This window comes from Limanda limanda, chromosome 8, assembly GCF_963576545.1.
Source record: "Limanda limanda chromosome 8, fLimLim1.1, whole genome shotgun sequence".
In the NCBI taxonomy this organism is placed as follows: domain Eukaryota; kingdom Metazoa; phylum Chordata; class Actinopteri; order Pleuronectiformes; family Pleuronectidae; genus Limanda; species Limanda limanda.
The window spans coordinates 21,871,771-21,886,996 of record NC_083643.1 but is presented as its reverse complement, the minus strand read 5'-3'; the positions used below and the strand labels follow the sequence as shown (position 1 = coordinate 21,886,996).

The 15,226-nt window shown below is 41.2% G+C and overlaps 1 protein-coding gene across 3 annotated transcripts in view; it reads left to right on the top strand.

The window, feature by feature from the left end:
- The window catches only part of plekha7a (pleckstrin homology domain containing, family A member 7a), a 140,474-nt gene that overhangs the window by 94,860 nt on the left and 30,388 nt on the right, over window positions 1-15,226 (top strand). For all 3 annotated transcript variants that reach the window (XM_061076964.1, XM_061076965.1, XM_061076966.1), the window contains 4 exons: window positions 871-988; window positions 7,672-7,776; window positions 10,189-10,261; window positions 14,344-14,444. In XM_061076964.1, coding sequence (XP_060932947.1) covers window positions 871-988; window positions 7,672-7,776; window positions 10,189-10,261; window positions 14,344-14,444 — 397 coding nt within the window. The remainder of the gene's footprint in view (window positions 1-870; window positions 989-7,671; window positions 7,777-10,188; window positions 10,262-14,343; window positions 14,445-15,226) is intronic.

Sequence of the window (15,226 nt, the reverse complement as noted above, 5' to 3'; positions counted from 1 at the left end):
AGACCTGTCAAGGGTGTAGTGTACCTTGCAGTCAGCTGGGATTGGCTCTCGCCCCCTTCCCTGAAACCTTCACTGAATACGCGTCATAGATAAGGGATTTCTATGGTTTATTCTTAGTAATCAAATTCCAAAATCTGCCTTTTGTTGTCACGATTGTTTCACCCTCCAGCTGTAAATCTATGGAAGAAACAGACCTTGAAATAGCAGCTCTTTAATGACATCATTTGGGGTAATTAGGTGACATATCTTTAGAAAATGTTAACCCAGCATTCCTCTGTGATTTTCTGATTTGATTCTACACTGTGTCAAACCTTTGCCCCATTTTTGTTTCTCACTATATGAGGCATACAAATGATTAATGCCACAAGAATGCTACTATTTTCCATCATGAAACAGAATACAGATTAGATCAGGTAAGGACAGCTGCTAATTTATTATTTGGAGGAACTATGAACTACATAAAGCAGTTTGCTGCTGTATGCACCTTTTATTTTTCTGCTGTGAGTCTGGTTTGTAAATTCATCTATCAGCCTCCTGTTGTGAGACGGTCATGTAAGGTAATGGCTCTGCACCGACCTGAGGTTACAAAAGGAATATAGACACGCACAATAAATTGTGTTCATCATTGCCCTCCAAGGCGTGTGCTGTGGGGACAGGGAGAAGATCATGACTTCAGATAATTCTGTACTTTTGAGGTCAAATATCGGCTGTCAACACACACACAAACACACGCACACGCACACACACACACAAACACACACACCAACCCATGTAAACTCTCCATTAACACTCCAGGGGATGTATATACATTTTATATTAAATTTGAAAAAGCATTGAATCAAAAATGTTTTCTGTGTGTGTGTTGTTCAGGCCACAGGGAGCCCGCATGATGTCCAAACCCACCGGTGAGCAGCTCTCCAGCACAACAGTCAGCGAGGCCTCTACCACCATCACTTCCTCCACTGTGGACAACACCTCTGGCTCCAAGGTCAGTATGTGTGTCTGTGTGTGTGAGTGTGTGGCTCATTGTCCATTTGCTGTGAGGACTAAGTTTACTATGGAGGACCCTGTTGGGGAATCACCAAGGGTTTTCCACCAGTCTCTATGATGTATGGTTACATGTGTACATTGTGATCATTTACCATTAAATCAATATCAACACGGTGCATTGTAGCAAACAATTAAGCAGTGGGTGTTGCTTGCTATTTTATTTCACTCACACTTAGAATTGATCTTTATAAAAAACAGTTAAAACACGTGTTGCATCATAGTCTGTGGAATGAACTTTTCTGCAGGAGTGTGTGCGTGTGTGTGTGTGAGTGTGTGTCTACTCGTCTCTGCCCCTCTTCACACACAAACTGATAATCACATGTATTTAGTTTTTAAACGATGATGTCGGACCATGTTTCCGCATTGTTCCAGTCACTTTAACCCTGTTGTTGTGTTGTCTAGCAGGTTTAAACGTTAGTCTCATAAACTCTAGCGCAAATTCAAACAAAGACAAAGTAAACGTCAGTCCTGTTTGTGCCCTAATAACTTCAGATCAGTGATGGTGTTTCTTGTTAAAGTGTAAAGTGAGGAGGAAGCAGACTCTGACAGGAGACTCTGACAGATACAGGATGTAGCAGAAAACATGAAGAGATTATGTTCAGTCAATGCATTGGTGCGCAGTGGTCCACCTCTAGCACAAACACTAGCATGGTTGCTGAGGCTCCTACACTCAGAGGGAGACAAGGGAAATGGAGTCTGAGGCGTTGGTTTTAACATCTTTACCTTTAAAACAGTGAATTGATATGAAAAACTTCTTAAAAGTATATCTCTTAAACCAATATTCTTAAATAGTTACATCCAATTAATTTCTCCTTTTCTTGTTGTCAGAAGCAGATGAGATTTACACTGCACAATAAAGTTAATAGTCTCAATGGCAGTGCTAAAGCCATCGCTCTTATTTGTGGCCGCTGACTGATTGACCCGGTTATCAGTCGTTTTCAGCTGAATAATATCCGCTGTGGAGGATTTTGATGAATGGGGGTTTAGAGGTCTCCTGTGGTTGACCAGCAACCAAGACAGGCTCACAGGAATGAGGACACATGGCTTTAATAGAAGAAGGTGGCACAGGTTGGCGCTAGTGGGCTCAGTGTAGTTCTGTATTGATTAAAGCAGGACTTGGAGTTAGGCAGGTAGCTATGATGTGGACTGTTACCTCAAGGCTCCAGTATGCTTCTACGTATCCGTTTCTCGGAAATGGCTCCACGGTGGGCGAAGAATCTTTTTGATTTTTAGCTCTCCTACCACTGTACGTCGAAAAAAATTCACCGCCAAACCCATAGGTGGCGCAACGGAAGACGAGCTCAGAGAAGCCTACCCCATTTGGGAAGAAGAAGTCCACGTGTGTCTGTTTACCTCTGTTAGCTTGCCTCCCACACACTGAACCATGGCAACTAACAGAACTAAATAAAGTGACACCCAGCAGGTCAAAATGCTGATGTAATCGTTTCTTAGTGCAGTTGCTGATTGTGTTGCTGATTCCACAGCTTGAAGCTCCGTGTAGCTTGAAGCTAGCTCCCCTCCCAGCTTCCACACACAGTCAGCAGGGACTCCCGACACTAACTACTACTATCCAGTGTTTGCTTCTAACCTGGCGGTATTATAGAAACAGTGTCATGATAGAAGTGGAATTAAAGTCGTGACGGCGGGTTTTTGCTCTGTTACCACCGCAGTTAGCATGGTGGCTAGCCTGCTAGACTAGCCCGCTAGCGCCGTTTTGAAAGCTCGTTATAACCGTATGTGACCGTGCACGCATGCCGTCAGTACTCTAACGAGCCACCGTCAGCCGGACAACTCCGCTGGCTTAACACACACGTCACATTTATCGTAGAATCGTAGTTGTGTTTGGGTTTATTGTCAAGCAGGACGTTTAAGGTCCGGAAATGTGAAATCCAGAAATGACGTCGTAGGGAAATTATGTTGTTCGCGGACCAATCACAGCCAAGGTCTGTCCATGGGCTCTCCGACATAAACACGGACAGTTAGAAAAATCTGAGGTGTACGAAAAGCTCTCCGAGGCGCTCTCCGAGGGCGTTCCACGACGGATAGGGCGGTCTTATCTGTCCGTAATAGAAAAGACGTAGAAGCATAAATTGGCCTTCAGTGTCAGACAGGAAGTGGTACAGAGGGGAACTTTTTTTTTCATAAAAGGCACCAGTGGTTTAGACATTTAATTTAGTGAAACTTTATCAGTTGCTTCTTCTCTGGTGATTTATCCGTCTGTATTTCCGGATTTTGGGGATTCTTCAACCACATTTGCAGGTTTTAATTTTGGATTCTGAAATTAGGCCGATTTGGTTCAAATCACTGCATCCTCTCTTATTTTGAATATAACCCACTGATAGTGACAGCAACAATAAAACAAGGCACAGTTAGAATTTTTACAAATGGCCGCACACACTGAGTCTGGTTGTTGTAGAGGTTAATAAAAGTAATAATGATCATAATAAGAAAAAATGGGACCAATCTCATGTAGTTACTGCAATCTGGGTTTTTGCAATAGTTCCTGACAGGAACTGAAAAAGCTCAAATCCTATTTTGTTTGTCCATTATCTTTGGCTCACTCTTGCTCCCTGACACGTTTTTTTCTTTCAGTCTGAATCCCACGCTCCTTTTAACTCACTCGCACACATGCACATACCCAGCTCCACAGTGGCGTGAAATCTCATCCTGCCCCATCAACAGGTGCCACGGGACTGAGATTGAACACGTGTCATCGGGTGCGGTACAGAGATGACAGGGCATCTATCACAATGGCCCATTGCCATTTCCACGCCCCCGTGTTTTCTTGGCCTGCAGCCCTCCCAGGTGCTCTGGCTCATCACCCCTGCCATCAAAGAGCAGAAGCCTCATTCTGACAAACGAAACCCTTAACAAAAAGAATTCCGTCTCAGGGCGGGAGAGATGAGTCATTTGCGTCCCCTGCCATCAAGAAATATGCCTACTTTTTGAGCAAGTCGCATTCATTCCGCCAACATCAGAGACAACGCCAGGACAGAAATCAACCCATTTCCCCCACGAGTTGTGTGTCAAACTTCTCCTTTGAGCAATTCTGTTCTCTGTTTCTGTGTCTGTCTGCATATTTAGTCATGTTGTGTTGATAAGTCTGCACAACTTCCTTGGGAATTATCAAAGTCAGAGTCATTTAGATGATCCCTCTGGGTCCCAGTCTGTTGTTATGAATTCATGTTCCTCATCAGTTCCCTGCCTCAGTATTTAAAAATGCTAGTTTTATTGGCTCCTTAACATTGAGTGCGACTAAGACTTTGAGCATTAAAACTAAGACATTTAATTATAGTAAATAATCACACAATGTTTCGTTGCTCAGTCATAGATTATAGGATTGGAAAAAGTGAGAAAGTAAAAAAAATATAAAAGTAACACAGTAATGCTGTGATTTGCTTCTGTTTGATCAACACACATTTCTTTATCAGTGATCCTCACGCAATTTTTTTGGTTTTGGATTTTGTTTCGGTCTGTTGACCATACAAGACTTAGAGTCACACAGATGAATACAGGTAAGTGAAAAAAATGAGACTTTATGCTTAGCAGCTCACATTTAAAAGTCCCCTTCTTCAGGATATCACTGTGTATCCTGACCCCAACCTTGAAAGTCCTGATTAACGTCATTTTTAAGACACGCGAGCCGCCTGGCTAGGGTCCTAACGGGAGACTTTGCAGTAAATTTAGTCGATATAGGCTGGTGACCTGACCAGGATGTAACCCGCCTCTCGTCCGATATCAGTTAGGATTGGCTCCAGATCTCCTGTGACCCCTGCAGGATCGGCAGTATAGATGTAGATGGATAGATGGATATCCATGGTGCCCTTGAGGGTGAATCCTAATGACTTTGTCATCCTCTGACGATCACCAGCAGATCAAACATTGAAATATCTCAGCATCTACTTAATCTAATTTATCATGGGAAATATACCACATCCTCAAGTAATTTTTATCACTAATTAATCTGTATTTAATCATCACAAATTTCCAAGAGCCTAAATTAGATGTATTTCCTTTCTGTTTATAGGAATTTTGAAACACCCGAAATTTAACACAATGCTCCCGATGTCATAATGTCCAAAAGCCTGACTTAAATCAATAGTTAAAACAAACATAGGTGCCATATTTAAATCATTAAGAAGCTTAAAACTTGAATTAGATAGTGTTTGTTCTTTTTCCTCCATTCATTGCTTTACAGCTAAAAGGATCCTGATTTGAATTCCGGTTGGGGCAGGGTCTCAAGGTGTTGAGTTTGCATGTTCTCCTTGTGTCTGTGTGGGTTTACTCTGTGTGAATGGTTGTTTCTCTCTGTATGTTGCCCCTGCAACCTGTCCAAGCTGCCCCAATGTCAGCTGGCATCGGCTCCATGACCTTGACCTTAAGAGGATAAGCAAAGTAAGGTATAGATAATGGATGGAATATATTGATGGATGGATGGATTTTTTTTTCATAGATGACTTTACCAGTCATCAAATCATAATGTCGATCGAAGTAATCCAGATTGACTGAGCCGCCATGTTAAGCCACTGATCAGATCCACTTGAACAGATTGGGATTAGGTGTCTTGTGCAATGACAAATGGATTTAAGAGGGAGGGGAAAGCACTACTCCTGTTTAATTACCTTACCGTCCCAGATCATTCTTGTCTGTCAGGGGACTTGAACCGGCAACCCACAGGTGTCAGACTTGCCTCTCTAGGCTTTTAGGTTGTCTCATCGTGTGCCTTTTAAGTAACAGTGTGTCTCACCTACAAGACAGAGGGCTACTTTGCAACAGGGACCAGAGCCTGTTCTGCAAAATTACCTTCGACCTAAAAATAGACCACTGCATCACACACACACAGATACATGCTCGCACACAGAATATTTGCAGACACTGATGTACAGGGAAAGACAAACCTATAACAATGCATGGACAAACACGTTTGGTATTTTTACAGTTAAGGGACTTCAATGTGACAGGATGGGAGCTGCTCTGTCTTTGAATCATGCTTCGCCAACCAGCTTTCCTCTAATTAATGAGTGTGTTTGCTGTTTTCCAGCTGTGATTGCCTCCCAGTGCTGCTGCCATACACACACACACACACACACACACACACACACACACACACACACACACACACACACACACACACACACACACACACACACACACACACACACACACACACACACACACACACACACACACACAATCATGCAGCCGTCACACCAAATCTTTTATTATAATAACAGTGTCAGGGTTGGGGCAGGGCTGGTGTGTGCGTGTGTGTGTGTGTGTGGGTGTGGGCAGTGCCAGGGGGAGTAGTCATTCTTCCGAGGTTTCCGCATATGCAATGGTATAATGTGATTTCATGAATATGTGAACCGTGCATATAAGTACGTTTGCCAGCTCTGTAGAGCAGCCACACACACACTAACACAATAATAAAGCAAGAATGTCATGGCTTGCTGAGTGAATCACTGTCATTTCCTCAGATGTTGTAAATACATTTGACATCATTATAGTTAAATAGAGAACAGCAGGAAATGCAATCAGACATTTAAACTCTATTAATAGACCCTAGCTGGACAGGTTAACTTAAGATGCTCAGGTGGCTTCTAACATTGTAATTTTCCTTTTTTGTAATGATTTAGTCAACACTTACTGGTCCTTTTTCTACATTTTCTTTATGGAATTAATTATTCGAGTTATCCAGAAAAATTATTGTCCGTGTCGATAAAAAAAAAGCTGCAATAGTGACTATCATAGGAGATGGGCCAGGAATCTGGTTGTCCTTAGTCAGGGGAGAGTAAAGGTTAATACATATGTTGTACAAAATAAAATATTCCATTTCCAGGTTAGTTTTCCATTGTATCATTGGTGCCAGATGAAAAGTGGTTAAATTCAACATCTATCAGCAGAGGTCAGAGCTGGTAGATAAAATAAATATGTAATTGCTCAAAAGTGTCTATCCTTCCATATATGCTCTATCGTTTATTTAATTGTGCCACAATCTAACTCTTTACAGCAATATAATTTGTCATTTAGACAGTGCGTTCTTCCACACAACATGGATGCAGTCAAGAAATTAGCATGAAGTGAAAGAATATGACACAGAACAGGGTGACTCTGAACAAGAGTCAGACCAACCATGACAAGACAAGGAGCTTTCAATAAGAGTAACCAGCCCTGCTCTCACCCAGTGTGAGCTGGGATGGATCCCTGTGATCCAGGATAAGTAGGTAAATAAATAAGTGTCTTACTGCTGAAAGTGAAGCCTGAGTTACTGCCTTTGCTGGAAGCAGTTCAGATTCCCAGCCTAAGTTCTTCAGCAGGAGTTGAACCAGCGATCTAAAGGTCACAAGGCCACTTTTCTTAAATCCTACATGTAGAAGCTGTAACAGTCTCATAGCGGTAATGGCTGACATTGTCACTAAGGTCAAGTGGAACATTGACTGTCCTCCAATAATGTCTGTATTTATGTAGCAACTGGCGCCGAGAAAAAAAGAGAGTACATTGAAAGTAAGTGATCTAAGCCAAGAGATCTACAACTTTATGTGCTACTCACAGTCATTACTGTGGCCTTTGATTGTGTCTTCTTACATCCCATGAAAACCCTCTCTCTGTTTGTGTGTGCAGGGCTCCCGGTCCAGTGGCAAGGTGCATAGCTTTGGGAAGAGAGATCAGGCCATTAAGAGGAATCCCAATGTACCTGCGGTGGTCCGAGGATGGTTGTACAAACAGGTGAGGATGCACACACACAAGCAACACGCTCCTGTGTCTTAACCATATTCCAAAAATTAAGATTGCTCATGCAAAAACTATAATTTTTAATTTCTCAAAAAACGGTCACAAACATAATCAAATTTAGTGTTTCAACAGGGAATCGACAGCTTGTAGACGTGTGGTGTGTTAGCAGGTCATAGCTGAACTGACTCCTGGCTAGCATAATGTCTCAAAGACAAAAACGAAAATCTGCACAAACATCATAGTATAGACAGATATGCAACAGTATTAACATAATAGATGAAGGGTTGAGAATGAAAATGGTAGGAAAGCATTGGCTCTAGCCCCCATGACACACTAACAGGCATCGTTATTGTATGGATGGAATGATAGGAAAACTCAAGGTATTGTCTTGTAAATGCATTATGCAAATATTTACTTATCTTTTTACTTCATTTAATATGACCCGAATAATCCACTCATTATTAATACTACTTAACAGGGAATCCTGGGCAAAAATACACTAAAACAACTAACATGCATCATGGTGTTTAAAGAGCTTTTTTTATTGATTGGGCAAAACTTTAAAATATAATTTTCACCTTCAGATTATATTTAATCTCACATATATATATATATATATATATATATATCAATATTGCAACACATGTGTAATCTTAAAATACTGGTGCAGAGATTCAGTGTCTTTTTCGAGATAAAACCTTTTCTGACAGAACTATTTATCTTTTCGTGCTATAAATGGTGATGATTGATACTGACTAAATATATACATAATGTGTTCTTTGATATGCCAGATGGTAAAAATCCCCGTCATAACCTTCAAAAGTCGAAGGCTGACATCTTCCAGTGTGTTTTGTTAAACCAGTTAATCAATAAACACTGTATTCAGTGCACCGGAATGATTTAACACATGAGGAATGGAGCTGGGATCAGTGAAAAGAGTATAAGAATGTTTTCAGTGCACTAGCTAATCGAGTCATTCATATAATGAATTATTTATTCATGTGGCAAAAAAATCTGTCATTAATAACATGTTATGGAATTAATACCATACAATGTCAGGGGATTGAACAGGTACCTTCCTCTGGACATTAGTGACCGACAGTCAGGCCTGTTTGTTTGCCTCCTACCCAGCACCAGCACAAGATGAGTCCTAGCAACATTTCCTCCAATGGCCTTGTTTAGTTTTTTCAGGCTACATTCATTCATTTATTTATTTATTTATTTGTGCTCTGGCAGTATAGAGCACCTGCTGTTGATCACAAACAGGCTATTACTGGAATCTGTGAGTTTATTTTAAGTCATACTCAAAATATCTTTTGTTGGCATCGTACCCCTGGAAAGCGCCTGGCCTCCATAACTAGACAAATAATGATGTTTCTGTTGTATTTTAATGACCACATGGTGAGGCAAACACACAAACACACACACACAGGTTTGTGCGGCTATTCCTGCCTAACCCAAATCTTAACATAACTGCAATTCATATCTTACATTTAACCTTAACCAGGACCTCAGAAACTAATTAGGACTGGGCCATGTTCTACTGAGGTCAAATATTTTAATACTTAATACTACTTTTGTACCTTTTGCTAGTTTTATGTTTTTTTTTTTTTAAATCCTAAGTCTTTGTTTCATAGCTAACGGTTTCTTATTGATCCATCTTATTTCATGTCTTTTTAAAGCACTTTGAGGTGCATTTTATGTATGAAAGATGCTTTGTTTTATTTATTATTATTATTATTATAACTGCACCTTACAAGATCAAAGAGGTAACAAAAAGACACACACACACAATTTAGGCACAACTTTTAGTGGACATAAGCATATGTGTGTACACAAATGATCACAAACAGTTGAACACATACATGTGCACACCAACAGGATGAAAAGCCATTTGCTCTCTCTCATCCCCACACAAACACACTGGGTAGCAGGGTTGTAGCTACATACATCTCGAGCCAAAGAGCGAGTTCAGATCTGTGTTTGAGGTGATTTCATCCCGTCTGTATCTCCTCTGCTCCTCTGACGCCACCATTATGAGCCAGAGAACATTAAAGACCAAGCAGGCAGTAAAGCAGCCGAGTCAGGCCCAGCGAGCCACAGAACGAGGACAAATGATCCCTCCCCATCCCTGATCTCTTTCCTGTTCACCCTCTTTATCCCTGGTCACCTCACTTTTGCTCTCATTACCCCTGTTGGCTCACTGTGGTCCTCGCTAACCCCTTTCTGTCTCTTTATTCTCCAAACTCTCTCTTCATCATTCTCATTATTCCCTCTCTTTTCCTGTGCATGATTTCTGTCTCGTCTTTGCTCGTTATCTCGCCAATCTGGGCTACTTTCCATCTCATTATTCATTCATTCATTACTTACACTTTTCACCCCCCCCCCCTCTCTCTCTCTCTGCAGGACAGCTCTGGGATGCGTCTTTGGAAGAGGAAGTGGTTCGTCTTGGCAGATTTCTGTCTGTTCTATTACAAAGGTGAGTCAAAGGTTTTCTTTTCCTAATATTGTCTGGACCTAACATGTGGGAGGAAATGATTTATATTCTCAGTCACTTTGACCTACACCGCCTGTCTGTTTATTTTTCTCTCTTCTCTGACCTCCCCACAACTATTCATTTAGGCAAAGACAAAATGACAGACTCGCCTTTAAAATATAATACAGTTCAAGATATGAGCAGTAAAGTCCATTTTGACATTAGAACTGAATAAACTCTTAAATAAGGGGCCGACCTTTTAGCCTTTTCTGGGTCTTTCTACATCATGTCTTCATCAGTGCATGAAGTTTCCCTCAGCCGCTGGATCACATCCCATTACATCCAGGTAAATTCTGATTTAGTAATCCCTGAATAGGAGTTTTTTCCCTTGTATTCCCATTATACACATGTTTTCATTCACTTTGATACAGAACAGCAATCACAGAGAAAAGAAGGGACAACTACAGAAACTTGCACAGTTCCTGGATACCTCCGATTTAGCTAGCCTGTATACCACAGGTTACTGCTATCCATTAAATATAATCTCATAACATAGCTAATAGAGCAGACTGTTGTATATAATAGAGGGAATGGTTATTGATATTATACTTGTTCAGTACCTATTCTAAACATGCCTAATTGGATTAGGTTTGCTAAAACTCAGAGGCAGGTAGAAACGAAGATGTTTAGAAAAGATGACACACTCAGGACTACTTGCTGATTGGGTCTTTTGATTCGTAACGAAGCCTTCACTGATTGGTCAGCCTCCTATCACATGACCCCCTTCTGGAAGAAAATAACGCCATTAACCTCGGCTACTAGTGTAAAACGTAACATGGATAATCAATTTCAAACTTGACTCTGTTGTCTTTGCTAACTGCTGTTGTGCAGTTAAGTTCTGTATTGTACAATAATACAACTGCTTACATGCGTAGGAGACAAGCTGTTATTCGAGCAATTAAAAATGCTGCCGCACAAAGAGCTGTTTATCTGTTTATTCAAATTTCAGTGAAGCCAGTCTCAGTTCACAGAACCCTGAAATGTTGTTGCTGTGAATGTGAATGTGCCAGGTGTAGTAAACATGCTGTTGTTCTGATCAACGTCACTTATAATGACGTGTTCCACACTTTACTTCCGTGGGCTCTAAACAATCCACATGCCAAGTGTTTAGTTGATAACATGAACATTCCTCAAGATATGCAATCCACATACCTCTGGACAGACAGATTTCTGAATGTGGTAAATATATGTTACTATAGTTTTGTGTCATGGATGTTATTTATTCCCCCAGGGCTGATAATCCGACTTTGAAGGGGATGTTGCACCAACTCGGTTTCTCTGATCTGTTTGTTCTCTGCTGGTGAAGATGTGTAAACCAGCTCCTTTATCGTTTCCCTCACTGTGGGGTTGTGGTGCGTGCGGTTGCCATGGTCACACAGCCAGTTGTGGTTGCAACATGAGAAAGTGGAACCATCACAAACTCCGAAGGCAGCGGGACATAATGTAGCTGTGAGCATAGATCGGCGAGGAAGTGCATGCCAGCTGCGATGCATCCTCCACAGCTGCACAGATACGCCCTGACACCCTTACACATGACTATCAATCCAGCCTGAATGGGGACAACACAAGCGTCCCCATGACAACTGAGCCAACCACACTTGCACATGAAAAAGTGTTGAAAGCTATCAACAAAGCTATTCAGTGACCCCTTAACGAAATATAGTGTACACTACCAGCTCATTGTTGGGTTCCTCTAAAACTTTCAGATATTGACCTTAAAATGCAAAGTGTCATAATTTGGGGCTATGCAAATCAAATTGAATTTAAATGTTTGTCTGTAGTGAACGCAAATATGTCTAAGTGTTTTGAAAAACGGTTTTGATAGAGTAAACTGGAGCTGACCAAGGAGTTTGTTATTGATTCTGGGTGGGCATCAATCGGATCTTCCTCTCAGTGGGTTACAGCTGATTCACATGCTCACACACACACAATCCATCGGCATCCCTCTCCATTCTCTGACTGTGTTGACCTGCCTCCCTGTTCTTTCTCTTATCCATCTTCCTAACTGGACCTTTTAGGACAAACTCGTCAACCTCCTCACCTTGACAGAATGCTCTGATTATTATTATCTTGTATTTGAAAGGTTTCTGCTCTCAACAGGAGGACTTTCAATCTGTCTTGAAGCACCACTTCTCCCCCTTCGTCAGGTCATGTTGTTGCACAAACAACCCGATCTCCTCTTGCTATTTCGTTGCCTTCAATGTTCTGATGTTTTCTGTTTTCCCTTTGAAATTTGGTGTTCGAATCAACGTTAATCACAAACATAGTAATTTAATTTTTTTAAACCAAATCCATTATTTCATTCGTCAGACAACATACGTAAGGAACAAAATATGAAAATAAGGGTATCAGGAAGAACAGTTGATTGAATTTGATCAATAAGAGCTGAATGTGTACTGTTGGTTGGCTGACATTGAAGTCGCAGGTATTTCATTTGATCAAATTGCCACATATTCTCCTCAAATGTGAGGATCTGAAAGGGGAATTAGGGTATCTTTTTTTCCACCTGGACCCTGTCTTAATAAATGAGCGTGTGTAATCGAATGATAAATTCCTTTGAATTTATCGGATTGTCTCTGCCAGAAGCTGCAACACGGCGACATTAGCTACGATGTAATCGTATGGGGCATCTGCAACACCCCATGAAATATCCATTAATATCCAATCCAATAAAAGGCTGAAATATTAGTTGGCTGAAAATGGGTATTTCCTTACAGTCTGGCAATATTCCCCATGTCTCGCTCAACAAGAAGTCACACTCACACCTCTGCAGCAGCTTGTTGTCCCTCCTCTGCGTTTTGCCTGTCTCTCTCCTTGTTCGCTCTTCAATTTGTAAAAGCTTTTCGTTTGTTTAGTCTGGCTTAGAAAAGTAGGAACGGCCATTGAAGTCAAATGCTTCATCATAAAAAAGAACATAAAGTGGACATTTTATGGACTAGCTTTTGCCCCTAAAGATGACTGCTGTCATTTCATGGTTGGCAGAGGAGATCTATTGAACAGATTACAGTAGAAAGGAGTTTCTCATGTATGCTTGTGATCTGAGTTCTGATGATCATCTAAACAGGAGTTTGGATTAAGTGGCAGGTTCTTCCATTCTTGTGCTGTTTGGATTTAATCTAACTCCACTTGTCACAGCCTGGTCTGCTCAGTGTTTGTGTGTTTGTGTATGTGTGAGTGAGACACACAGAGCTCAGCAGATAGACCGGCCTCAACGTCTCGCCCCACCATTTAGGGAATGTCTCCTCTAAAGGTCCTTGAATTATTTTTAACCATTTGACCCTTTTATCCACAGTGCCGCCTTATCACCTCTTAACCCGAGCACACATACAGGCACGGATGCCGCACAGTCACACACACATTTCAGACCAGTGCCACATTTTACGATGCAGGTATAACGTCATGCTCACAGAAACACAGACATGCACGTGCACATTCTAGAGAGCTGCCACAATGTTCAGACGAAAACAAACAGTCAGAAGATCTTTATAAATAGACGCATGATTTAATTAACCTAGGACCTACTGTAATGGCACGTTGCTCCTCTCTTTCTAAAGACCAATTTTAGTTTTAGACCTTGAGCGTGAGGACGTTTGTGGAAAGTGACAACATTCTTCTTCAAAGGGTTATTTTAGAGTTAAGACATTAAGGTAAAAGTTGAGGGTCCGTACAAATATGGAAGAACAAATGTTTTTCCAGCTTTTGAAGTGGATGGGACCGCGCAGAGGAATGGTGGCGGACTGCCAGACAGAGCAGGCAGGCTTCAGCTCTGTGGCATTGAGATTCCTGAGTGGTCATTTACTGCCTGGCACAACACGCTGGTGCGAATGACAGCATGTGAGTGTTATGATACTGGTGGCAGCCAGTGATGAAATTAGTGGGTGACGAGTGATGTTTAACCCTTTACTGCCTTCTTTCCTCCGTATCTCATCTGTTCCTTCTCTCACCTTCCTCACCCTGATAATCAACTCTTTCCCTCCCTTTCCCCCCTTACACCTCCCACCATCTCTCTCTTTCTCTCTCTCCAGACAGCAGAGAGGAATTGGTCTTAGGCAGTATTCCTCTGCCCAGCTATGTCATTTCATCCGTGGGACCCGAGGACCACATCAGTCGCAAGTATGCCTTTAAGGTACGCCTCTTTTTGTTCCACAGACTTCTCTGTGTTGTCTCATGTTTTTAAAGTGCTTTCTCTGATGTTCTTTCATTGGTTTGGTGTAGTTTTGAATTATATATGTAAAAAAAAAAAAAGAACACCAACACAAGGGATGATTCCTTCTGAAGCAAATAAATGTAGGAGAAATCCAATGTATGGGTTTTAATTTTAAAGGGTTTAATGTATTTTTTTTTAGAAATAAGACTATATATATATATATATATAAATATGTATATATATTTTTTTTAACTTAATGGGATCAAAAGTAATTCTGTTAAGGTTAATGTGATTAAAACATAAATGTGTTGCACTGGATTCTTCTACAAGTGAAACTGATGCATGCAAAACTACTTGCCACACATCAGAGATGACCTGATGCTGTTGACAATGATCACTGACAGAATTCCAGCTTGAGGAGACTTGGAAAATATTCTAAATAGCTCACTGACAATCTCACAGTTAGGTTTTACTCCCACTTCAGACACTCACACACTAATAATGAATACCTCTCCTGCTATTAGAAGCCCTTTTAATGAGAGTGGTTTGTACAATTAATGACGGAGAAGTTCATTAGAAGTAGGATACATTCCTCACCAACTAAGACTGGCTCTGCCTTTACCATAGAATGCTACAGTAGCACCTGCTGTATGACGACAAGCAGGTTCAGTGGCATGCTGCCATTTCCCCTAGAGATATCGGAAGGGCCAAGAGCCTGGCACCAGTGGGAAATCGTTTCAGGATTGTACATGTTTACACAG